At 48.0% G+C, this 25,992-nt stretch overlaps 8 protein-coding genes across 8 annotated transcripts; 5 read left to right on the top strand and 3 right to left on the bottom strand.

Annotated features, from left to right (window-relative positions):
• Window positions 1-5: 5 nt before the first annotated feature.
• GL218_06639 (uncharacterized protein) lies at window positions 6-1,110 on the bottom strand (the record flags this gene model as incomplete). The annotated part of the gene is made up of 4 exons (XM_033583363.1): window positions 6-205; window positions 276-572; window positions 645-955; window positions 1,016-1,110. 4 exons carry the CDS (start codon window positions 1,108-1,110, stop codon window positions 6-8), a joined length of 903 nt encoding a protein of 300 aa, XP_033433547.1.
• A 2,151-nt stretch (window positions 1,111-3,261) lies between these two features.
• On the top strand, window positions 3,262-7,283 carry GL218_06638 (Tripeptidyl aminopeptidase; the record flags this gene model as incomplete). The annotated part of the gene is made up of 5 exons (XM_033583362.1): window positions 3,262-3,516; window positions 3,593-4,852; window positions 4,909-4,980; window positions 5,033-5,654; window positions 6,181-7,283. The coding sequence occupies 5 exons, from the start codon at window positions 3,262-3,264 to the stop codon at window positions 7,281-7,283; spliced, it is 3,312 nt and encodes a 1,103-aa protein (XP_033433548.1).
• Window positions 7,284-7,783: 500 nt separating this feature from the next.
• GL218_06637 (Elongation factor Tu, mitochondrial) lies at window positions 7,784-9,224 on the top strand (the record flags this gene model as incomplete). The annotated part of the gene is made up of 2 exons (XM_033583361.1): window positions 7,784-7,993; window positions 8,094-9,224. 2 exons carry the CDS (start codon window positions 7,784-7,786, stop codon window positions 9,222-9,224), a joined length of 1,341 nt encoding a protein of 446 aa, XP_033433550.1.
• A 3,519-nt stretch (window positions 9,225-12,743) lies between these two features.
• Window positions 12,744-14,728, top strand: GL218_06636 (uncharacterized protein; the record flags this gene model as incomplete). Its single annotated transcript, XM_033583360.1, has 4 exons — window positions 12,744-13,269; window positions 13,328-13,591; window positions 13,652-14,051; window positions 14,113-14,728. 4 exons carry the CDS (start codon window positions 12,744-12,746, stop codon window positions 14,726-14,728), a joined length of 1,806 nt encoding a protein of 601 aa, XP_033433551.1.
• A 673-nt stretch (window positions 14,729-15,401) lies between these two features.
• On the bottom strand, window positions 15,402-20,621 carry GL218_06635 (40S ribosomal protein S29; the record flags this gene model as incomplete). Its single annotated transcript, XM_033583359.1, has 3 exons — window positions 15,402-17,933; window positions 20,398-20,497; window positions 20,560-20,621. 3 exons carry the CDS (start codon window positions 20,619-20,621, stop codon window positions 15,402-15,404), a joined length of 2,694 nt encoding a protein of 897 aa, XP_033433549.1.
• Window positions 20,622-21,220: 599 nt separating this feature from the next.
• GL218_06634 (Protein disulfide-isomerase tigA) lies at window positions 21,221-22,399 on the top strand (the record flags this gene model as incomplete). The annotated part of the gene is made up of 2 exons (XM_033583358.1): window positions 21,221-21,731; window positions 21,786-22,399. The coding sequence occupies 2 exons, from the start codon at window positions 21,221-21,223 to the stop codon at window positions 22,397-22,399; spliced, it is 1,125 nt and encodes a 374-aa protein (XP_033433505.1).
• A 204-nt stretch (window positions 22,400-22,603) lies between these two features.
• GL218_06633 (uncharacterized protein) lies at window positions 22,604-22,957 on the bottom strand (the record flags this gene model as incomplete). Its single annotated transcript, XM_033583357.1, has 3 exons — window positions 22,604-22,692; window positions 22,767-22,857; window positions 22,913-22,957. 3 exons carry the CDS (start codon window positions 22,955-22,957, stop codon window positions 22,604-22,606), a joined length of 225 nt encoding a protein of 74 aa, XP_033433554.1.
• Window positions 22,958-23,410: 453 nt separating this feature from the next.
• GL218_06632 (DSC E3 ubiquitin ligase complex subunit 1) lies at window positions 23,411-25,948 on the top strand (the record flags this gene model as incomplete). Its single annotated transcript, XM_033583356.1, has 1 exon — window positions 23,411-25,948. One exon carries the CDS (start codon window positions 23,411-23,413, stop codon window positions 25,946-25,948), a length of 2,538 nt encoding a protein of 845 aa, XP_033433506.1.
• Window positions 25,949-25,992: the final 44 nt, after the last annotated feature.

Genomic DNA, 25,992 nt, shown 5'->3' with positions numbered 1-25,992 from the left:
TAATATTACTCCTGCGCTTCATCGATCGCGGCATCGTCTTCGTCTTCTGTTGTCTCAACAAACGTCATCGTGAAGCCTTGCGCATCATCCACGTTTAGGTTGATGGCATCGATGGTATCGGAAGAAGAGATTTCTCGCTTGGCCACTGTTGGGACTTTCGGGATAGGGAGGGAGCGAGTTTCGAATCCACTAGATGTCTGGATAGCTTTCAACAGGGTGCTAGTTAGTATGCTATGTAGTACCGAGAGTAAGAGTTGAAGTTTGGGTTCACTCACTAGCAGGGACACCGCGCTTGACATACATGCGGGTGACCTTGGTTCGTCGGCGCGGCTGCGAAGAAGATTCATCGCGCTTAGCAGCAGCCCTGGCACCCTCGCCAACAGTGCCGCCATTGTTATCAACAATGATACCGACACCAGCACCACCCTCGCCAGTGCCAAGTTGGATCAAGGGTCCCTTGGTTAAGGCCGCCTCGGCAAATGTAAGAGCCCTGTCAAAGCCAGCTAGATCACGCTTGGCCTTGGGAGACTCGGAATCTCGAGGGGCGATCTCCTTTCCCATGCCTTGTAGGCCTGTTATTTGAGCAGCTTAAATCTTGTTAGTTTTGACCTTTAAAGAAGGCTTAATATCAATAGATAACTCACCTTGTTGCTCCAAGTTGGGGTCTACATTAGTAGTAGTAGGCGCGGCAGAAGCTTCAGGAACCTCGGGGGTTTCGGGAACTTCGGGGGCTTTAGGAGTCTCGGCAACGGGGCTCGGATTGCTTTGGGCGGCCACAACACCACCTTCGTCCACCGGGGCAACACTGCTTGCGGCTACAGGTGCGGAAGCAGCATTTTGAGTGGCGCCTCCAGTCGACCCGGCGGCAGCGTTAACTGCTGCACCCTCCAAGGCGTTCATCAAGCTCGTCACATCTTGACCTCCACCGAATGAAATCTCACCATCACCAACCACCCTATAGATTGATTAGATATCTAGAATAACCAGGTAGGCGGGTGCGCAGGCTAGTACATACAATGCAGGGGAATAAGCGCCAAGGTTAATGTTTAGAGGAAGAGCGCTGACGCTGGCGAGGAAGCCGGCAACGGCAATCATACGATAGCTGACCATCTTGGCTAATATTTCTTGGAAGATGTTCTTGGGTTATCTTGGCTGAGTATGCTTTAAATATAAAATAGTGAAAATAGGTATTAGAGTAGTATAAAACGACCAGCGGCGACCAGCGAAAGAAGGCAATGACAGAATTAATCTGCAAATAAAAATTAAGGAAGAGACCGGAAAACGAGAATGTTCGGACGACGACTTGAGCACAGCTGAGTATCTCCAAATCAACATCTCGGGGCCAACTAAGGCCTTCATATATGTCGACAACTGAGAATCCTAGATCATCGGCAATTCCAAGTTATCGAGTCGGGACCTCGAAAGCCAAGCGGCCGAGGCAGGTGAACGACATGGGATACCCATTCTCCTCCGGTGCCAAGGTGTTTCTTCTTCGACATCTATGTTAAAAATATCTCTGGCAAGGTGTTTTGTGTATCAAGTTAGCGGAGTGAAGAGATCTCTTCGTAGACAAGGACCAAGGCTAGTTGTTCGCCATTAGATGCGGAGACCAAACAACGTTATTAACGCTCGAAACGTGACTGGTGGACAGGGATCGAAAGAAACAAGATCACGGATGCAGTTATGACCGTTCTAAGTGCGTAACAATGAGGCTCTTGGCTGAACCTGCCAAGTGCTGTAGGTCAGTCAATGCGACGGACTAGGAGGGTACGGGCATAGTATACATAGTAAGAGGCAAAAGACGAATGTGTGAGATGAGTATCAATCTTGGGTCTTGAGACCTGCCAAGCGACCAGGATCCCATCTGCCCCCGCGCCCAGTGCGTTCCAAGACTAACAAGCTTTCTCCGCCGCGTAATCCACTGATTCGTTCGACTTGGGGAAGCTAGCGATGATCGAGATAAGCCTCCAGACGCTTTGACTTAACATTGAAGATGGCTAATACTGCCAAGAATACAAAATGGCGACCTGTAAAATTGAGTAACATTTTGGCCCGGAGATGACAGTAAAAGTTGCTTTTGAAGATTAGTTGAGGTAACGAATATTGGCAAGTCGAAGAATTGTATTACCTAGTGGCATATATTATCAACCGTAGATCATACAAACCGTGTCTATTTTTGTTTATTATCCATACCGTCTAGACTATTAAGAAACCCCTAGTTATCGAAGATTATTAGTATCGTCTCAAACTTGACGGAAACGTGAGACTTGACACCTTAAGAAAAGTAATTGACGTCTGGACGAAAAGGGATCTTTGGTAATGGGAAGCTTAATTCATACCAAGGAGTACCGCCAAGTGAGTCAAAGTCGGATCAGCTAGGTTAGTAGAGTAACCTAGTAGGTTATCCACTTCCACATCGAGACCAACGATGAAGCAAAGCTAAGACATAGCGTTGAAAGAATTGACCAATGAAAACGACTACGTACCTAGGTAACTTAGTTTGGATACCTCTCTTTAAGGTAATGAGAAGTAACACACGGAAGACTCCTTTTTATGCCATATCTTGGATAGTTGAATAATTTGTATAAGTTGATGCTGTGTTCACTATTTTGACTGTTTAAGTCTACAGAATAAAAAGAATCAATATTACTAAGATATATCGCCCACTGTGGGGAATTGGGGTAAACCTGGGACGTACTGGACGTACCAGCGTACACACAATTTAGCCTCAATGTGGCGTTGCAAACAGTGCTCTGCATATGTATTTACCTGGAGATGCACGTCTTTGGTTTACAACATCCCAAAATCCCAATTAAACTACTTAATATCATTTTGTCTTAGGGAAGCCCAGCCTCGTAAATTCTAATATTTTTTTATTATGATGCATGAGGCTAGTTTCTTACATGTCCGATTTGAGAGTTGATTGAGCTGAGATGCAGAGGTCATTGGCCAAGACAAACAGCCCGAGTTATACAAAAAGAGGCACAGTGGCTGCATCTCAATCCTACGTATGCGTCTATTTACCTTGGATAATTTGAAGATCCATACGCGAGCTGCAATCCCACTTCTTCAGCTTGCGTACCACTTTGGTCGGTGGCTGCCTATTCAATCATAGGTATGTAAATAATGACCCTTATGACTTTGTCAATTGCTTCTCAGCTTCAAGTGTATTTATAAGATATCCGTAACCGTTTTATGGGCTGGACTATTTACCTAAGTCATCAGCTTTTTTTTCGCGGGCAATCGCCGACGTAAGAGAATATGACGTCTTTGAAATCGTCCATGTCGCCCTTCTTAGGGGAAAAGCAAGACGATGACCGAGCAGCTGTTCAATTACCTCGAAATGAACCAAGCTGGGGTTGGCGCCGTCTGAGTGCGGTAGTCTTAACCGTCATATCCGGTATTTTAATCGTTGGCCATTTCGGACATGGCCCGATTCACTACGGCTACCGCCTTCCGGACCCGGGAAGTCAAGCGCCGCTAGAGCCTCCCGATGGATGGACAGAATGGTCCAGTGTAAGCTCTTCTGAATAATACTGCGAACTCGCTATAATAGAGTGATCATTGACACGGCCGTCTCTATATGAAATAGATCGTACCGAGCGAGAAGCTCATCTGGCAGCCGTGCTTTGCGATATACGGTGACGGGTTCAAGTGCGCTCGGCTGACCGTACCTATGGATTATCACCGACCGCTAAACCAGTCGGCGGACAATCCGAAAGTGCACATAGCTCTGGTCTTAAAGCCCGGTATTAACCGTACTAATGACCCATCATCCTACTCGGAATCACCACTACTCGTTAATCCCGGTGGTCCCGGAGGTAGCGGAGCTCTTTTCGCCTTGTCTTCGGCGCAAGCGCTCCAAGCAGTCATCGGGGGAGATCGTGACGTTATCGGCTTCGATCCACGTGGAGTCGGTGCTACTACGCCTAAGGCGGATTGTTTCGCAGTTTCTAATGATTCTTTTGGGCTTGACGGACGCAATGTTGCTTTGATGAACCGGCTGGCCTGGATTGCATCAGGTCATATCATCGGTCTCGTCAACTCAAGCAATGTCGCACTCGACAAGCTTGACGTTAGGTCAAGAGCACTTGCTAAGCTTTGTAAGAGAAGGGATGAGGCTGAGGGGGATAATAGCATCTTCCGGTATTCCAATACTCCGAATGTAGCGCGAGATATGCTCTCCATCGTTCATGCTTGGGATGAATGGAGATCAGGTTCCGACGCCAAGTCCACGGAAGAATCAGAGATTGTAGATGAAACGCAGATCAACTCTAAAATAGAGTCCAATGATAGTACCAAGGGGAAGCTTGTTTACTGGGGTTTCTCTTACGGTACACTCCTCGGGGCCACATTTGCCTCCATGTTTCCAGACAAAGTTGGTCGAGTTATTCTAGATGGCGTTGTGGATGCCGACCAATATGTCAGCCCGATGTTAGGAGACGGTATCCTTGATGCTGATGCGATATGGGAACAGTTCTTTACTTATTGTGCTGAGGCAGGACCAAAGTGTGAGTTTTATCGGTTCGGAGACAACCCCGGAGATGTCAAGGCACGCTTTGATTATATCATGAACTGGCTGGAGAAAGAGCCTGCGATTGTCTTGCCTTCGGATTCAAATTTGCCCGTCTTGATAACGGCTGGCGATTTCAAACTCATCATATTTTCAGCATTATACTACCCAGTTGTTATATTCCCTTCCGTGGCTATACTTCTTAAAGCCTTCATGGACAACCAACTTGACAAGATGGTAGCCAATCCGGCGCCGGGGATGTTGTGTCAAAACTTAACACTACCTCAATGGCCAGATGATGCTCAGAAGGTAATCGCGTGTAGTGACAAGCGATATAAGGTAAGATTTATTTAACCTCCAGTGACTTCTTGAGGGACAATCCTAACATCTAGTAGCTCGATGAAGATTCCGACGCGCTTCAGAGGCGTTTTGAGAAGATGGCTTCATATTCCTCATTCGCCGATGTTGTAAGTAACACCTAGTCTCAATATCCAGAGAAATATCTAACAGATATCTTAGTGGATGGGTGTCGACCTCAATTTAGGTTGCAGCAGGTGGGAAATTGAGGCAAAAGATCCGCCGATGCGATGGGACGACCATCCGATTCATAAACCAAAACCCATTGAAACCAGCTTTCCCGTCTTGTTCCTATCGAATCATCTCGACCCTGTTACGCCTCTGCACCATGCTCTAAAAATGGCGCGCAAGTTTTCAGAAGCGAGCCTCGTAGAGCAAAAAGGAGAAGGCCACTGTACCATCTCGTGCATGTCACTCTGCACTATAGGACATATCCAAGCATATCTTAACCGCGGAATTGTGCCGCCCGTACCAAAATACGACTCGGATGATAAAGGCGAATGGACAACTTGTGAATGCCATGAAAAGCCTTGGAAGTCGCTTAATGATATAGCTGTAATGCGAAACTCGAATGGTGACTCCCAGTTGGAAACCGACGGCGAAAGTGAACTACTAGTTGGAAAGACAGCTGAGGAGTTGAAGATCATGGAGGCTTATCACCACCTACGAAACCGATTTGTCGAATTTACGATATCTCAGCAACAATTCGGAGACCGAAATCCGCTCCGGACTGCGCATCTAAATAACTTGGCTTTCATGAACAAGGAGCAGCAAGCTAGCTGTAGTAAGCTATAAAGGCCATTGATCGGGACTTAGGGCCACATCCCGACATGTTGGTGCCATGATAAATAATCCTGCCTTGGCTTTTACAAGTGTATAAATCCAGCGCCACTCCATTAATTTTAATTTTCGATGAACTATACCAGAAAATACTTAGACTTCAGTAATTGTTACGTATTCAGCTGAGGATAAGATATGTCAAATATATTATACAAAGGCATTCTTTAGCATAATGTCCATGACTCTTTACCTTCGTGGTGAAAACGATACGCCCTTGTAGAGAGGCCCCTCAGATGACATCCCTTGCCTTAGGTACATATTGCACCGCCGTAACATTGCATGTTATTGGCTGCGTATACGTTTACGAGGATTTAGAAATAAAGTTGGCAGTGATGGATCGAGTCTTGGTCCCAACACTTACCTCGCAATTGATTTATTAAGATGCCTGAGATTCCTAGCATTTAACCTATTCACCATTAGCAAGCTTTGATAAATCATCCAACTTACTCAAGCAAATATGTTAACATTAGGGTTCCTCGTCACCTTCTTCAACCGTGACAAGGCCGCTACAGCCGAGCCGGGAGAAGAGTCACATACATTTACGGCGAGGTGTCACTGCGGGAACATACAATACTCGGTCTTACTCCCAGCTTCGAGTCTACCATTGCACGCATATATCTGTTCATGCACATTATGCCGATACTCACACGGCACTCTCGGTAGCTTCCACGTCTCGCTAACGCAGGGCGTGGCGCCGGAGTGGACCAACGGCGCCGTCAACCTGTCCGTATACAAGGCCCAGGGCAGCGGTCCCGGCGGCCACGGACAGCGTTGGTTCTGCCCCACTTGCGGAACTCATAATGGGCATTACGAGCCCTGGGCTATGCAGTGGATCGCAGACATTGCGCTTTTTGACGAGCCGAGCTTCTGGGAGATGAAGGCTTTAGCGTTTCCAAAGTCCCCCGGGGACGGCGGCTTGATATCCTGGATTTCGAGCCCGGTCAGTAAGGACTTAAAGATATTCACCGTGGACCGTGATATCGCGCCCGATAATGAGCTCGAAATTGGCGAGGATGGCGAGAAGAGACTGCGCGTGGAGTGCCAGTGCGGCGGGGTTTCCTTCACGATCGGAAGGCCGTCAGACGTAGTAAGGAACGACAAGTTTATGAGCCGATGTATCGCACCAAGAAACCCGCAGAAATGGAAAGCATATCTAGATTTTGATAAAGAAACTCGGCGGCTCTCTAGCGCTTATTTCATGCCTTGGGCTTTGGTCCCGCGGATCTCGCTAGAGCCGGAGGTGCCGCCGAATCTGCTCATCGGGACAATGAAGACATATAAGGTATCGGAGAAAACCACAAAGGGATTCTGTGGTCGCTGTGGCGCCATGGTATTCCTCCAAAATAAAGACAGGAACCCCTCGGAACAGAGCGAGGTGCTTAGTATTGCAGTAGGTCTCTTTAGAGCTCCCGAGGGAGCAAAGGCGACAGACTGGGTTGAATGGAGAGCTGTGCCTGAACGAGAAATTGAAAAGGCGGAATTCGATTCTGAGTTTATGAATGCTATTGTAGAAGGCCAGAGAGCATGGACAGTACAAGAATATGGAGAAGTATCGGACTTTGATATTATATAGGAACGTGATATAAGATAACTACAAGTTTCTGTCATATCTCTTAAGGCTCTTAAGACTCTTTTTATGTTGTGTCACCTTGCAACCTTGTATACTAGAAGATAATTGACCAATCAATGGTATTCAATTACACCCTTCATTAAGTACATATATGGCGCTGCGACTAAATTCCGAGAATGTGGGCATCAATATAAACTTTAATCGGTATGGGTACTTCAAATATGGAACCTGAAGTCTCTTGTTCTAGCCCAAAGAATCCTCTTATCAAGTACAGATACTCTATAAAAAATGATACGATAAGGAATTGTGGATTTAAGTAGCCAATCAACACGACGTAGCAACTTCCAATGAAATTTTTCCAGCTGGTGGGAGCTTTTTTTTTAATCTTCAATATCGCTTGGTCCTTTTATTCCCCCCCCCCTCCACGACTCTCATCACCAGTCCCTTTCTTTCCGTGTGAATTGGTTTTCTTTTTTTCGGCTGCAGGGTAAAATCAATTCAACATGTCGGCGTTTACGCGCACCCTGGCGCCATTCTTGCGCGCCTCTCGCCACTCCCTCAGATCCGGCAGCATCGCCAACCCGTTACAATTTGCTGTGCGACAGCAAAATGTAGCCGCAGCCCTCAACATCACCCGTTCATACGCAGCCGTCTTCGAGAGGACGAAGCCTCACGTAAACGTTGGTACTATTGGTCATGTCGATCACGGCAAGGTATGTTGAGAGCGTATATCAAATTACACGATATTAAATTATATATCTATATATATATTCTAGATTACCCCGCCAACTCTAACTAATTGTCTTGAATTAGACTACCTTATCTGCTGCTATCACGAAGAGACAGGCTGAGAAGGGATTGGCAAACTTCCTAGAATATGGCGCTATTGACAAGGCGCCAGAGGAGAGGAAGCGTGGTATTACCATTTCTACTGCACACATCGAATACTCGACGGATAACCGACATTACTCTCACGTCGACTGTCCCGGTCACGCCGATTACATCAAGAACATGATTACTGGTGCCGCCAACATGGACGGTGCTATCATTGTCGTAGCTGCTTCCGATGGTCAAATGCCCCAGACCAGAGAACATCTTCTTCTCGCCCGTCAGGTTGGTGTCCAGAAGATCGTCGTCTTCGTCAACAAGGTCGATGCCATTGAGGACCCCGAGATGTTGGAACTGGTCGAGATGGAGATGCGTGAGCTGCTCACCCACTACGGCTTCGAAGGCGATGAGACCCCTGTCATTATGGGTTCTGCCCTGATGGCCATGGAAGGCAAGCGACCCGAAATCGGTGTCGAGAAGATCGATGAGCTCCTAAAGGCCGTCGACGAGTGGATCCCTACCCCCCAGCGTGACCTCGACAAGCCCTTCCTGATGTCCGTCGAGGACGTCTTCTCCATTGCCGGACGTGGAACTGTCGCCTCCGGCCGTGTTGAGCGAGGTATCCTGAAGAGGGATGCTGAAGTTGAGCTGATCGGCAAGGGTTCCGAGATCATTAAGACCAAGGTTACCGATATCGAGACCTTCAAGAAGTCCTGCGAGGAATCCCGAGCTGGTGACAACTCCGGTCTGCTCCTGCGAGGTATCCGACGAGAGGATATCAAGCGAGGTATGGTTATCGTCAAGCCCGGCACCGTCAAGGCCCACACCAAGTTCATGGTCTCCCTATACGTCCTGACAAAGGAGGAGGGTGGCCGACACACCCCCTTCGTCGAGAACTACCGACCCCAGATGTACCTACGAACTGCCGACGAGGCTGTGGCCCTTCACTTCCCCGAGGATGCTGAGGACAGGTCCAGGGCCGTCATGCCCGGTGACAACGTCGAGATGGTTGCTACTCTACACCACCCCATCGCCATCGAGGTCGGTCAGCAAGTCAACGTCCGCGAAGGTGGCCGAACCGTCGCAACCGGCATTATTACACGAATCATTCAATAAACCCGATCACGGACTGTTTTAGGGAGGGGCTGGTCCATGTGTGCAAGAGGGATAGAACGGGCATCTTCGGCTTTGCTTTATCTTAGCTGGCATGGGGGAAAATCTTGGCGTTGCTCTCTTGTGTATAAGGGATTTCGGATTGTATTATATTTGGAGCCCATGTACACTTGACTTCCAGTCCCCGTGGCTCGTTGAATCTCCCCTCTGCTTACGAAACGTCTCTTTCCCGTAATGTAACTCTAGAGCAATGATGAAATGGTAAAAAAATGTTTGAACTACCTATGAGCTACGTACACGCGTGATGCGTTTTTGATGCATAATGTAATCCCAGAGATTAGAGATTCGGGAATAACTACTATGTAAATCTTCATGCTAATATGTTAGTGTGCCCCTTTAATAATATGAACAACTATACTAGGGGTCTAGTTTGACGAAGTTCATAGTTGGTTACTACCTTAACCCTGTTTATTGTCTGATCAAGACTGGAATTGGACCCCTGGGATGAAGGAAGGCTGTTGGATTTTATCACGAGAGCCGTCTACTAGTTACAAGCCTAGCTCGAAATATCCAAGTGATAGACACGCTAAGCGGGTTATAACACGGATTTTACGTGGTATTTCAGCCCTAGCAGGTCTTCTTTAAATTTTTAACGAATTGCCGAGACTTTTTTTTTTGGTTTTGTTGCCGACGACTACCTAGGTATTCTACTCGGGTCATATACTGGAATCGCCAAGATTTGGAGCCATAGGTGGTGGAAGGACTTAAGGGTTAAAACTGGTCTATTGAACTATCTCATGGCCTACATGTACTTAACTGGGTTAATTGTTTTGCATGATAGTTGAGGAGATGGATGCTTCTAGGCAGACTATGCATTCCTATGGCCTTGAGTATCCCTGGCCCCTATTTTCGTTCACACGAAAGGACACCTCGATGGATGTATGCATGTGTGTAAATATCGCAGAGCAGTTCCACATCTCCAAGCAGGGTGTGTATTTATAGATAAATCACACCACTATTCCCGATAATAAGATACTCGCCAAGGACCCTTAGAATTCTGCGTGGCTTTTGATCTTTCGTGGGCTTCTGCCGTTGGCGTACCCTAGTACGGCGTCCCGCGTACATACCTCATATATAGATTCAGGGGAGGGAGCCCTCCACGTGGGTATCCAATTCTCGTTCTTTAGAAGTCACTGCTCCTAATGGAAGATGGCCGATCACGCCTCGTACATATCTGAAAAAGACTTCGACCCACCTGTCGACGTTTACATGAGATGTAGCACTCGTGTTCTACTCTAGTGTCGCTGCTGCCCAACTAACAAGGGGCTCGATACCTGGGTAGTCCACATCGTTAAATATCGTAGCGTCTTGACTAACGGCGGTACTGGAGCTAGGTCCTGCTTTTGAATTGTGATGGCCAAATCCCGTTGAAATAATAATAATAATAATAATCCCCTGGTAACCATTAGCCGGTTTGGGGTATATCATAGCGTAGAACGCGAGGTAGGGGACAATGATATCGACGAGACTATCGATAATGAATTATAAAGGAGGAATTCGTCGGGTATTCTTTCGTACGTGAAGCGCCGTGGTTAGCCAGGAGGTGCTTTTTGGTTAGCCGGGCGGGCGAACTTTTATGATAAAGCGAGTAGTTGTGTATTAAAAGTTGTTCCTGACGATAGCCAAGCTTCTCTTTATTACCGAGGATATAAAGCTTCCCTTATTCCCGGGTTAGCTTTTACCCTTAGGTAAGCCCAGACAAGCTCTCTGACAAGCTTCGGCGGCGAATAGGTAGCGTCGCCGAGACCACTAAGAAAGAGGGTCCCCTTCCCATCGGCTACTGCATCTTGGCTAGCTAACCGGATCCATTATGTCACGGCTCGAGCTTCCATGCCTTAACCCTGCCCTAATCGATCTCGAAAAACACGCGCGTCGTGAACCACGTACATAGTTGTACATAGTCTATGTATTAGACATATGTAGGAATGTCCAAAGCAACGCAACGCACTGATCTATCGTATATATCACATAGACGATGTAACTGCACTTAGCCCATCGACAGAACGTGCTAGACGTAGCCGGTAATGATGATGAGCTTTAAGCAGACAATAAGCGTGGATGAGATCATAAGCTTGGAGACCCTCTCTTTGATGGTTTATCACCCGAAGTCGCTGTTGGAGAAGAGAGGTATTTTAAACCGCCAAGCCTTGTCATATTGCTGTAGAAATATTAGGGAGCCTGGGAGCACATGTAAAGAAGAAGGATCACCTAACCTAGGGCATTACCGACAAAAGTAATAGCTATGGTAGGTACATATCCCCGTCATCCTATTTATCAGAGGCCCACAACGAGATCGTTAGCGGCACCGGTTCAGCCCGTTTCTGCGTTTGTCGATAAGATACCGTTAAGTACTTGTTTTGAACCATTTCTACTTTTGAGTATATGTCGAAAAGAAAAGACAAGCAAAAATAGTCGACGACAATAATCTTGAAAAAAAAAACCGCCAGTTCGTCTCATATTAATAGCTGCATCCCATCTTACGTTAGTGTTCTAATGTTCAAAAACCCTTACGGAGTCGCACAGGGGAAAAATGAAACCTCAAACCGGTAAATGAGACTTTATCGATCGATTGACTGGCTTCCGTTCTCTTGGGTCTTACCGAATCGAGTAAGCCCGGTATTGAGTTTTTTTGTATTTTTGTTTCTATGGGTCCCTAGCTTTTTAAGCTTGCAAAGAGTGGGACCCCTGGAATTTGCGGCTCGAAGAAACGCCCATGATCGAATGTGATTCAACCCTTACGACGCCACTTTTCCCCTGCTTTTAAAATGTCTGCTCATAATGATGAGTTTTTTTTACAGGAGATATTTTGCTGTTAAAGTAAACTATCACGTAGATCCTTTTTTAGTTATCAATTGTTTATGGTTCCTAATTGACCTCAGAATGCTTTCAACTTCCTCAATTGCCACGTTCCGGCCGTGGAAATCGAGCCCCGTGTGGCCCCGATCCTTGTGGGTCCCGGCCCTGTGGATCCTTCGCAACACCGAAATTCGCCGAATCATCTCCTTCCTCTACCAATATCTAACTTAACTCGCGCTCTCGCGCCTGAAAAAAAACTAAAAAGCTAAAATGTGATCCAAATTAAGCCTTACCAGGTTTACAGCTTTGCCATTGTCAACAACCAAACTAGCCTATCCCCTCTCGCATAACAATGGGTATATACTCTAATAGGAAATCTCGGTGGCTCCGCCATCGGGCAGCATCCAGTTCTTTCTCTTATGTACTTCTAAAACTTCCTACCACCTCGTGTAAACCAATAGGATCCCTCAACCAGACGATCCATTACCCGAAGGCTTCTGGCCTAGAGTCTCAAGGGTCATGTCCTTCTCATATATAAAGGATGGATCCCGCCCCCCCTTTGCGCCTTTGGTAGAGATCCATAAACATTCCCACACTCGTCGTGTGACATCCTGAGATACCTTTCCTTTTAAATTCGTCAAGGATATAAGGATATAATAAGTCAACATGGACCCCTACGAAGTGCCCACTACGGAGGGCCCGTCTATACAACAACATAATAACAATCAAACCGATCGAGTCGACCAAGCCGATCAAGTCAAGTATGGGTCAATCATCCCCGGCTCGTTGGCCCGCAAACCTACAAACCCATTAGCTCGAAGTTCCACCAAGGAGACAATTCGAGATCCGAACTTGGATGTCAACTTACCCTACCGAACACTCTCCGGCGACGCCAACCTTTCAGAATACACCACAGAAACACCCAGCGGTCAGATACCCGGCCCGGTGGAACCAGATGGCGAGCGCCGCTACAAACTCGTCACCTTCGTGCCAAACGACCCCGAGAACCCTAAGAACTGGTCGAAGGGATATAAGTGGTACTGCACCATGGTCGTAGCCATAACATGTTTCGTCGTAGCCTTCTCGTCCAGCGTCGTCACGCCCGACATTGCCGGCGTAGCCGAAGAGTTCGGCGTCAGCGACGAGGTTGCGCTGCTAAGTATCACATTATTCGTCGTAGGATTCGGTGTCGGTAAGTGAAAGCCCCTGAACCAATTGATAATACAAAAAGCGACTAACAGTCAAAAAAGGACCTATGATATTCGCACCGCTATCGGAAATCTATGGACGACGAATTATCTATGGAACAACATTACTAGTCGCCGTGGTCTTCATTATCCCCGGTGCTGTTGCGAAGAACATCGCTACGCTCCTAGTCGCCCGAGCTATTGATGGCATCGCCTTCTCTGCGCCTATGACGCTTGTCGGTGGTACCCTAGCCGATCTCTGGAGATCCGAGGAGAGAGGTATTCCAATGGCTGCCTTCTCTGCTGCCCCCTTTATTGGCCCTGCTGGTAAGTACTCTTACAATCAGACCTATTCTGGCGTCTTTGATCGCTAACACATAACCATAGTTGGTCCCCTTGTCGGTGGTTTCCTATCTGATGCCGCTGGCTGGCGTTGGCTTTACTGGATCCACTTGATCCTCGCCTTTATCGTCTGGGTCTTAATCACATTCACCGTCCCCGAGACGTACGCGCCCACGATTCTAGCCAAGCGAGCCAAGAAGATGCGCGAGCAAACCGGCCAAGCAGACTACGTTACAGAAGAAGACATCGACAAGCGACCCCTCGCTGAACGACTAGCTATTTTCTTGATTCGGCCTTTCCAGCTTCTCTTTGGAGAATTGATTGTCTTTTTAATCAGTCTGTACATGTCCGTGCTATACGGTCTTCTGTACATGTTCTTCGTTGCCTTCCCTATCATCTTCCAGGAAGGCAAGGGATACTCTGCCGGTATTACCGGTCTTATGTTGTAAGTAGACACTTAACCCCTATTTAGCCTCCCAGTTCAATCGCTAACTTAGATCCAATAGCATTCCCCTAGCTGTCGGTGTCATATGCTCGGCTATCTGTGCCCCCCTAGTTAACGCACACTACCGAAAACTCATCGCTAAACACAACGGTCTCCCCCCGCCGGAGCTACGTCTTATCCCCATGATGTGCTCCTGCTGGTTCATCCCGCTAGGTCTGTTCATCTTCGCCTGGACATCGTACCCCCGTCTCATCTGGGTCGGCCCCGCTCTCGGCGGCTTCCCCGTCGGTTTCGGCTTCATCTTCCTATACAACAGCGCCAACAACTACCTCGTCGACGCATACCAGCACCAAGCCGCGTCCGCCCTCGCAGCCAAGACATGTATCCGTTCGTTCTGGGGTGCAGCCGTCGTCCTGTTCACAAACCAGATGTACGCGCGTCTAGGCTACGAGTGGGCCAGCACGCTTCTCGCGTTCATCAGTCTTGCATGTTGTGGTATCCCGTTCCTGTTCTGGACTTACGGCGCGCGCATCCGGCAAAAGAGCAAGTACGCCTACGCCGGCGAGGAAGACGAGAAGATCGCCAACGCGAGCGAGGGCATCGGCCCCGTTGTGAGGGAAGACGATTCTGAAGATCAGGATTTGAGACGTGCGAGGAGCTACGTTAGCAACCCTTGAACGAAATTCGGATCTACAGAATATGGTATAATCTATATTAGAGGTATATACAATCTCGGTTCGACTTAAGTACCCAACACCTTAGAGGGTACCCAGAAGGTGCATCAAAAGTAGCCATTTGCGTTGCCAACAGTGGCGAGCGGCGCAGGCAACTTAGAAGGGAAACGAGTAGAAGAAAGCAGCTCCGTCCCGGTCTACTATACCGATGTTATAGTACTCCGGGCACAAGAGCTAGGTATAATGGAGCATGAAGGCGTTTTGCCGGCGTTGCGCGAGATATCCTTTTTAATATAGACTGGGGGTACATGACAAGGCAGGGCGCTCTAGTTTAAAGGAGCATTTTGATCTTGGGCTTTGGGGGGTGTTCATATTTGAGATACCACCTGATAGACGCACCGCATTTGATTAGACTAGATGCCGCTTACATGGCATATGGTATTATATAATGAGCTAATAAGATAAAATTTGAAAGCGCTTGATCTGAATGTTTTGTGGTGAACAAGGTGCAATACCTTAAGAGTGAAAGTAAGTAGCGCTATTTTTGTATTTGAGATTAGATAGGTTGTCTTCATATAAGGAGATCAAGAGATTTATATTCTATAGTTTATCCACTTTGCAATTTACATTTGGTTTACTCTATAGGTAAGAGGTATATACCATTTCACACTATCAATTAGAATCCCCAGCGATCAACCCACAGCTTCACCCACTCCGTATTCACCGGCTTGAGCGCTCTCGCCGTCGGACTCGCACGCAGGGTATTGTCAACACGCCAGGTATAATCGTCTTCTCCTCCTTTATTACCCCCACGCCCATTCTTAGCGTCTCCATTTGCATTCCTCTTCACGCCGTCGCCGCCGTGGTGCGGTACAATCGACTTATAGAAATCTAGCAACTTGACTGCAGGGTTATCCTGCGCACTCGTCTTCCGCTCGTAACTACTACGCTCGAGAGCCTCGATCCAGGACTCGAGGGGTATGGCTTTATCTGCGATGCCTTTTTCCTGCAGTGCAGGGATAAGGTTGGAGAAAGGTACGGCGTGGGGATTGACGAGGTTGTATACTTTGGCGCCCCTCTGTTTGCCTTTTTCAGAAGAAGTGCTGTCTTCGACGTCGGTACGGGTTACTTCGTCAACAACCTCGAGAATAATCTTACTGAGCTCGTCTACTGGCACCCACTCAATACGGCTACTTGTACCGAGACTACGCGGCAGTACGCCTAGGAATTTGGAACTGCGCACCAGACTCGGGAACCACTCCCAGGGGTTCCAAGCACCTCCTGCCGCCACTGGGCCCGCGACCTGACCAACGCGCAGGACAGCAGCGCGTCGCTTATTTGCTGTACCTGATAGCGCCCACGAATCTAACAGTCGCTCACCGACGTATTTAGACCGCGCGTAACCCTGTCGTAGAACAAGTTCCGCTGGCTCGGAAAGAACTTCCTCCGGAACATCGCGGGCCGTACCCATCGCCGCTGAGATACTCGACACAAAAAGCACCGCCGGTCGCCGTGCGCCATTCTTCGCGAGTTCAAGTAGGTGTACTAGTCCTGCTATCGACGGCTCGAAGGACTGTAGTGGGAGAAGGAAATTTACAGGCCAGGCGTTGTGGATTATGGCCGTAGTTTCAGCTAGGAGTAAACCATAGTCTTTAGGTGTTAAGCCCAAGCGGGGCGCGCCAAAGTCCTTAACCGAGAAAAATACTACGCGGCCGCTTGACTCCTGAGCTGGTGGAAGTCCACGCGACTTCAGAGCCGTGGCTTGCTTGGATGCTGCGTCTGCGGCCCGGTTCAGACAGAAGATACGGCGCACGCGAGACTCGGGCTGTGCTTGTAGCGCCGCAAGTAGATATGTCCCGAGAGATCCCGTAGATCCTGTTAAGATAATAGCCTGAGCGCGAGGGTGCTGAGAGACAGGGAGGTACTTAGCCAGCATATCCTCAACGCCACCATCTGGAGTTTCCGCTTTGTCCTTGCCACTTCCACCGCCAAGGTATGCGGACAGTGTGTGAGCGAGGGATCGCGCGGTAGTGGAGCTGTATAAAAGACTGATGTGGATGCCATGCAAAATGTCCTCAGATAGCCCATAACTACGTAGTGCAGCCTTCAGCCGCGAAACAGTAAGGGTAACACCATTAGAGTCTAGCCCACGTGCGAAGACGTCGGTATCGGTATCGATATCGTGCGAGTCAAGCGCCTGCTGGAACAGCTGCGTGAGTACGGGCGTAAGACCCTCCGGTGTGAGTGAAGTAATGGGGTCTAAGTCGCTGACCAAGATGCCGCTCTCAACGCGCTCGTATAGAGCATCGATCTCGTCTTCATACGCCTGCAATGTGAGCTGCCGCTGAATAGTGCCCTTTCCAGCACGCAAAAATGGCTTGCCCGGGCGAACGAACAAAACGAGCTCGCGAGGAATCTGTCCAAATTTTGGGGAGGACTTATTAGCCTCTTGGATTGTAGGCCATAGTTTCTCAAGCGCGGCTTGAGCCTCTTCGTTAGTTGTCGGAAGGAGGTGTTCGTGCAACTCAACGATCATGCATAACCGGAAGCGGTGGGAGCCTCCCACGATAACACCGCGGACGTCCGAGTGTGCAGTCACGATGGCCTCGAAGTCTGTCGGGTCCATCTTATACCCATTAGCCATAGCGACCCAGTTATCAGTGCGACCGCGGAAACGCCACCATCCGGGTTGGCCGGGGACTGGGGAGAAGAGGTCTTTCGTACGATATTCGTGCTCGAGATCTGGGTAGGAGCGGAAGTATGCGTAGAGGCGGTCGATGGTCGCAGTACGGGGAAAGACGAGCTCGTACAGTCCAGGGAGGACCTCCTCCATGCGCTGACCGACCTCAACAAAGCGTATCGCGTCCCAGTTCTCCGAATTGGGCGAATAGTTCATCTGCATCAAGGCGCCCTCCGTGCTCCCAATGAGACTATACAGGTGCGGTGTAATCTCAGCGACCCTAGCACCGAGAACAGGGTTAATAGGTCCACCTACGTAACCGATATGCTTGAGGCGCGAAAAAGCTTCGAGGCCGGGTGGGTAGTCTAGCATATTCTCAATAGGCACGGCTGGACAAATTAGACTGTTAGCACCGGATTGGTTGATGACATTTGTGATACTGGCTGGACTAATGGGAACGTCGGGATGCATGAGGATTGCTGTCATTTCGGAATGTAGCGCGACCATAGTGATGTACATGGCGCCGGCCTATCTGAGTTAGAATATAGGTTTATACCCCAAAGAATGTACAAGAAGATGGCTTACATGCGATTGTGACCCGACGACGAGAACATCGTGGTTAGCAAGCGTGCTACATGTCGGTCTCTCTACATGGACACCCTTAGGAAAGACACCCTTCTCTAGGGGAGAGAATAGACATTCGAGGTGGGAGTGCGTCCACCAGATTGGTTTCGGATGACCTATTTTACATGAGAACATGTTAGTATTGTTAACAAGTATAGCTCAGTTAAACGAAAAAATTCACCTATTCTCACATATCAAAGCGGCCATAGAAAGCAATAAGATATAATTATACAAGGTAAATAAGAAGATACTGAGAAATAATAGTAATTGAACTTGAAATAATAGTCTGACCTGAAGTTCCAGAAGTGTGTAAGCCCATAAACCTCTTAGTTTTAATCTCATCATAGGTCTTGTCGAAGGGGTAGTCGGGAACAGGTTCTGGGGATAGGATTTCTTCGAGAGATAGGCCTGGCCTAGCAGTCACATTTGGACTGGCCTTACTAATGAGTTCTGCAAGTGCCCCTGACGACTCAGGTCCGTATAGCATATGCTTGGCTCCGACTGTTTCGAACAAGCGAAGATTGGCAGAGACTCGATTGCTTAGAGACGGAAGCACCACGACTTTTCCAGTCTTCATGGCAGCTATGATCCATATCATATAGCGAGCATCGCTCTGAGACATCCAAATGAAGTACTCGTCCGAAGGGAGGTGTTCGGTGAGGAACCAGGCAGCCCTGTTGACAGCATTGTCGAGGATAGCAAATGTCACTTCAATAGGAGCACGATCCGGATGACAAGTCTTAATAAGAGGACGCTTTTGGTTTATTCTCCTCTTGACGACATTCGGTATCAACTCGTGGAAGCCTGCCATGGTTCGTAGAGTAAACCAAATGCTAGAGAGAAAAGATGAAGGTGAAGGTGAAGGTACAGGTAGGACTGTGGCTGCTTTGCTAAAAGAAGCCGTATCTTCCTGCCTCTAGGATGACGGGACATTGTTACAGATATATCCTACTTGGGCCAACAAAAAACTTTATTCCTTTTAGGTCGAGGCGTGCAGTGAATGCCCTTTGTCTAAGGGACCTGCTTGCTGTTCTTTCACCTTGTTGCAGCTTTGAGGCAAGCGCATAGTTCCTTCGGATACGTACCGGGGATACTAAGGTAGGAGCATACCTAATACACCCCCTTATTTCCTAGTGGGTAGCATCCACATGTATGTATACATGTTTATTTAAGAGACGGAATTATAGGCGAGACATAGCAGTGACGGCTCTATTGAAGGTGCTATTACCTATATACTGAATTACCAGGGTAATTGAATGCCGAACGGTATCAGGGTAGTACTTACTATGACGGGACGGTCCGAATAAACCAATCAGTCCCCAGATAACATGCGGATAACTGAGATAAATCTATATGTTCGATTGAGGTCAATGGGAATAAAGATGGGAATACTCGGGATATAACTCAATCTCGACAACACCATTGCGGCTTTGTGTAACGATCCATGATATCCAAATAGTGGAACTTGCTCAGTCGCATGAAAACTTATCATGAACAATATAAAGATTATCACACTTACGCATATAGTTTAAAATCCACTACACCCGTTGGTATTCCCGGTTCTTGGCATCACGACCATAGGCCATTCTCCCCTAAATGAGTTATGCCGTTCTCTGCTGAGAGAGCGGGTTGACTTGGAAGGACAGATGGATTTAGGTAAATGTTGCCTAATCAAGTGTCAACATTCGAATCAGTTTCATCCTTGAGGCGGAGCGTTGAATATGTGAAGCTCGGGATTAAAATAATCATATCATTTAAGACTTCTGGGCCTGGTCGTGGACCGTGCTGAATGCTGAAAGAGATCACAAAATTAGGCCACGTCTTTGCCTTGTTCCCTTATGGTCATATCCGTCTTAAGAAGCATTGGAGTTGGGCAACTTTTTATAGAACTTTCAGTTAGCAAGCTACAGTGAACCCTCTCTGATATCGAGCGAATAAAACCATTTCTCTCAATTCACCCTAGTTCGGGAATGAACTAGTAGGTGTCTACCCCTTGAGAGATGACGGGATCTTTATTCGGATTTGAATCGGAGGTCTTGAAAGAAAATCGTCACATTTTATACGGTGCAAGAACGGATAATATCATCGAATTCTCGTAAGCATTGTCGTGGTGGTTTAGTTGTCTAGTCGAACCGAAGAGCCATTTACTCATTTCCCATCCACGCAAGCCTATACCAATGCCTCAAGGCAAATGCTCAACCCTGTTCCTAATGAAAAACCAACAACTCCATTTCCGCAGTCGCATTGACGATGCCTGACGAGAGATATCGTGGTAGGAAAGAAAGCCACATTCCGGAGGGCGTTTATCGGTGCTAGGTGGGGAGTTAGTCTCGTTGCCTACATCGTATCGTTTCCGATTCATTCGTACCTTGACAAAGCCAATGTCGGAGGACTTCTCACGGAAGCATTGACGGCAGATGTTAAGGCCGTACTTGCGGATCAAACCGGCCTTGTGGGTGCAGACACGGCTACATTATGTTAGCTAATGAACTTCACCGAAATAGAAGTCCTCAAAAATATCAAGACATACCAGGCACGAGAGCCCTTGCCGTACGTTCGCGGGCGCGAGTTCCAGACGGATTCGTGAGACATATTGTCGGATGTGGTGTTGCGATGACGGTGATCACGAACGGTCGGGTTGCGGTATGTTGCTGGATGTCGAACTACGATTCGGAAAACTTTCGCGAGTTTTTTGGAGGATTATGGATTGAGAGTGGAAAATTGTGTGTGGTTCGCGTAAGGGTTGCAGGGGTTGAATACTAGCAGGATTAGGTACGTACTCACACCCCGACCCTCAAAGAATTCATTGACCCACTATTAGCTAGTTACATAATCTGATATTAAAGCTCTTTTGCCTTTGAAACATCAAATGTTGGGAGGTAGGTAACCATTGCCACACACGTGTCTTATCAGGTACCTAAGTAATCTTATCGATAATCCCCCTCGACTTTTACCAGGTTCTGCAAATAAGCTATGATGCAGCCGGTATTCACCCACACCCCGTTCTGCCCGTTGCAAAGTGGCATCTTCTGCTTTGTATTTCAAAGCATTAATTGATAACTTACCACACTCTCATAATTACGGTAGAATAGCACTACCTAACCAACATTACACATCTTCTCCTCATACTGTTCTCAATACCATATTTTCTCTTACACCTATATAATAGACGATTGTGAAACAAAGCAACAATGGTTTTAGTAAAGAGCTTCGTGCTCGCCGGGCTAGCTGCCGCCGTAGCAGCCAAATCGGCAGTCCTTGATCTCATCCCATCCAACTTTGACAATGTCGTGCTCAAGTCTGGCAAACCTACTCTTGTCGAGTTTTTTGCCCCCTGGTGCGGCCACTGCAAGAACCTTGCTCCCGTCTACGAAGAGTTAGCCCAGGTTTTCGCTACCTCTAAGGATGTTCAGATTGCCAAGGTAGACGCCGATGCCGAAAGGTCCTTAGGCCAGAAGTATGGTGTTCAAGGATTCCCTACTCTCAAGTGGTTCGACGGCAAGAGTAACAAGCCAACCGACTACGAGGGCGGCCGGGATCTCGAAAGTTTGACCAAGTTCATCACCGACAAGACCGGCCTAAAGGCTAAGAAGAAGTTGGAGATGCCTAGCCAGGTGAACATGTTGACGGACACCACATTCAAAGAGATCGTTGGAAGCGATAAGAACGTACTTGTTGCTTTCACTGCTCCTTGGTGCGGTCGTACGTATTACCCAATTATCCAATATGATTTCTAAATATGCTGACTTTAAGCAGATTGCAAGTCCTTAGCTCCTACCTGGGAGACCCTAGCCGAGGACTTCATTAACGAGCCCAATGTTGTAATCGCCAAGGTTGATGCCGAAGCTGACAACAGCAAAGCAACTGCTAGTGAGCAGGGCGTTTCTTCTTACCCGACTATCAAGTTCTTCCCCAAGGGCTCTACCGAAGGCGAACCCTACTCTGGCGGCCGAAGCGAGAAAGACCTCGTTAGCTTCCTTAACGAGAAGACCGGTACTCACCGTGTCCCCGGCGGTGGCCTCGATGCGACCGGAGGTACCATCGACGCCCTGAACCACATCGCATTGAAGTATGCTGCTGGTAGCGACAAGTTGGCCGACCTAGCCGCAGAGGCCAAGAAGGCTGCTGCTAGTTTGGCCGAAGATGCGCAGTACAAGTATGCGCAATACTATATCAGAGTGTTTGACAAGCTGTCGCAGAACGAGGGCTATGTTGCGAAGGAGTCGGCTCGTCTAGATGGTATTATCAAGAAGGGCGGCCTGGCTCCTTCTAAGCTGGATGAGTTCCAGAGTAAGACCAACATCTTGAAGCAATTTATTAAGAAGGTTGAGGAGACGGTCACAGGTGACGATGAGAAGGAAGAGCTATAGTATGACTCGTCATAAACAAACCAAGTCGAGCTGGCGTATCGTAACGTTTATAACGAATAACGAAAGAAAGTGCGTAATCTAAAAGGCGTATTATTGTATAGTCTAGTTGTAGTATCGTCTGTCCTATACAAACCATGATGAACCAAACCGTTCCCCTAACGCCATGCGATGCTCCGAATAACCTCCAATTACCCTTTACCCCTATCATGTCCTGGGTGATGAATTTGCGCCGTTTTCGTCGTTAGCTTGGAGTGAGGCTTCGAGGTGGTCCAATCGGCGCGCCATATCGTCCACTATATCCGCGTCAATGACGAAACTCCAGAAAGCTATACGGCAATCTAAAGCGTCAAGTAGAGGCTATGCTTACTTTTAGCGAAGATTTCGCTCGAGACACCGTCAAATTTGCTTGATAGGGAGTTTAATAGTTCTTCAACGACTGTGGTCAATTCGTCCGAGCTCTGAGTCGCGTTAGTTTGGGGCTCTTGGTGGAGTACCACAAGTAGATATTCTTACGTTGCCTGTCTGCTTCTTGGTATCCTCTGGGGTTTTAGATGACATTTTGAGGAATAGAACTTGTTTATAAGTGTAAAGCTGTTCAGATAGCTGTTTGGCGTTTACTTTTGCACGCAACGGAGTTCTGTTTGTTTAAGTTTAGGTACTTTAGTTAGTAGAAACGTAGAAACCTGTCAATTGCGCGGCGCGTAACCCAACACAGATTATACATAGATGGGTACAGGGTAGTGGGGCTTATCGATTATGTATGTCATTTAACGGCTTTAGAACTAGCCTCTAGGTACTTCGCTGCTTCGTACTGAAGCTCTCCAAATGTTAGGTAATCAAATCAGTCGTCTTAACTGCCCATTAGCTATCATTCTTTCAAAGTATTCATCTCATACTCGCTAGACTTTATAAAACAAGAACTTAACTAGTCTACTCTATTTTAAAGATTCTCTACTAGAGAAATTAGATATTATACGAATGCTTTAAGCACGATGGAAACAATACATTGCGATGCCTCAGCCGCAAGATAACGCACGCGCCGTCTTCCTCATCATCTTGATATTCTGGCTTGCTACTAGTCCAGACTCGAGTCCGGGGCTCATCGCGGGTCCATCTATCATAAAAAACCGCATCTCACGTCAGAGACATGCTCTCGGAGTACTGAATAGTACACAATGGGGTGACTTCTCACCGCGGCTTCCCGACGATCCGCCCGAGACCGAAACCAAGTACTTGAACCTAACGGGATTTCGAGAGGAGGATGGCTATGTGTGGGAGGATCTCCAGCGTTTCAAGAATCGGTGCGAGGAGTGGAGTACAAATGCCGTGGGAATTCCGGAGGTAGCACAGCCAGTATGGCAAAATGCGACGGGAGTGGTACACGGCTGGTGGCAGAGGGTGAATACATCTTCGCCGAGATATCATTCAAGCTATAACCTCAGTCAGATCAGCCCAGATGTTACATGGGCGGCATCAAACTCTGACTGGAGCAGAAATGCAACTGGTACAGAGGGGAAAATAATGATGCGTATCGAGGACAACGAAGATGATGCGACGGAACCTGCGGAAATAGACAAGACATCACTTAAGAAAACAGAGGTTAAGGCCCGGGAAGTCTCGGCAACGGCTAATATCGATGATGTTGAAGGTACCGGGAGTAGCTGGGAGATGCGACTTCATGGTGTTCACTGGCCACATCAGGGCGCTATACTTCTTACTACGACGAGCGAAAAGTTCGCCGGTATTTTCGGATTGCCTCATCTTACCACCCGGTCCGATTTCTTTGAATCTAGCCAAGCGCTCCTAAACAGAACCCTAGATGCAGCCCTCAGGAGAAAGGAGCAGCATACCTTTACTGAGCAAATAGATCCCTGGACGTCCAATTTAGAGCCCGGTGAAACTTGGAATCCATCTCCGCACTGCGAATACCTAATTTATATTCAAATCCATCCTCTAGATCAGAACATATTACGAGTACAACCAAGTCTCACAGGCCCTGAAAATGTAGCTAAGGCCATTCAAGATATCGAAAATGAGCTTCGTTTCCCTCAGGGCACGGGGCACCGGCGAATACCGCGGCTTCAGATGTCGGCTGTTGTATATTCTCCTGATTGTGCCTTTTTCCTCGAAACAAAAGGCCCTCCAGCATATGCGCCGGCCGATGGAAACCACATGGTCGGCGTAAAGCAAGAAATCTTTCTCCACAGCGTCAGCACATTTCTTCTAAGTCTTGCGTTGATTGTATTCGGCCAACTACAACTGCTCAAGATGCAAATGAGGGAGACCTCTACGCCTTCAACGTTAGGTCGTGTTAGCTTCTACACTGGCTGCATGATGTTACTCGCCGATGGTATGCTCTTCACCGGGGCAGCTGCGTGGAGTTTCTCAGCATCGACTACGCTATTACCCTCACTTGCCATTACATGTGTCTCATTTCTATCTATGACTGTTGGGACATTTTTCCTAGCTGAGATTCACAAGGTCCAAGAGCCTGAATGGCGACGACAAGAACGGGAGAGGGATCGACAGAATACGCTCATAAATGCGGCAAATGTAGTAAACCCGCCAAATCCATCTAGCAACGCTCGTGAGACTACTACCACCACCACCACTACTACTACTACTACAAACACCGCCTCTCATCCACCATCTCCGCCAATTATCATCCCTTCGGATCAAGATATTGACGCTGAAATTGCCGAAGTCACAACCAATAACACCAACAATGCCACCCTTCCAGCTCCAGTAACTGCAGGGCCTGCCGCGCCAACTGCCCAGAATCTTCGGACACAATTGAGCAATGTATTTGGCCGCCTCTTACTCATTGGGATTACTATCCTCTTCCTAAGTCTTGCCGCGGCAAGTTGGCGGCCTAGCATCCGTGCCGGGTATTTCAATATCGTGCTTTTCATCTACCTCTCCCTATGGATCCCACAGATCTATCGCAATGTGTACCGCAACTGCCGTAGAGCGCTATCGTGGCGCTTCGTTATCGGCCAGTCTATTCTACGCCTCTTACCCATCGCGTATTTCTACATCGTACCAAATAATTTCGCTTTCGCGGAGCCCGACTGGACTGCTTTCATCACGCTCGCCGGCTGGCTTTGGATCCAGATATGGATATTAGCCGCGCAGTCTGTCCTCGGACCTCGCTTCGGTGTACCCAAAGGCTGGATGCCGGAGGCTTGGGAGTACCACCCTGTGCTCCGTGAGGATAATATTGAAGCGGGCGGGCTGCCAATCGGTCTAGTGGCTGCGCCCAATAGCCCGTTAGAACGGGTAAGGACAGGCGAGGAAGGAACAAGCAAAGATAAGAAACGCCCAAATATACATGTCATCGACTGCGCTATCTGTAGAGAAGTGCTAGAAGTACCGGTTGTAAGAGCAGGAGACGACGATCCAACGGCAGGAGGTGTGGCAGGTGTGTTTGCTCGTCGCGCGTATATGGTAACACCATGCCGACATGTCTTCCACAGCGCTTGCCTTGAGGGTTGGATGCGGTTTAGGCTACAGTGCCCGATATGTAGGGAGGAACTACCGCCTTTATAAGATGTAGATGTACCTAGGTAGTTAATGTATATTTTAAGTTTATA

Source organism: Daldinia childiae (genome assembly GCF_008694065.1).
Source record: "Daldinia childiae strain JS-1345 chromosome Unknown Scaffold7, whole genome shotgun sequence".
Lineage (NCBI taxonomy): Eukaryota > Fungi > Ascomycota > Sordariomycetes > Xylariales > Hypoxylaceae > Daldinia > Daldinia childiae.
The sequence above is the reverse complement of the archived record's forward strand: the minus strand, read 5'-3'. Positions and strand labels throughout refer to the sequence as shown.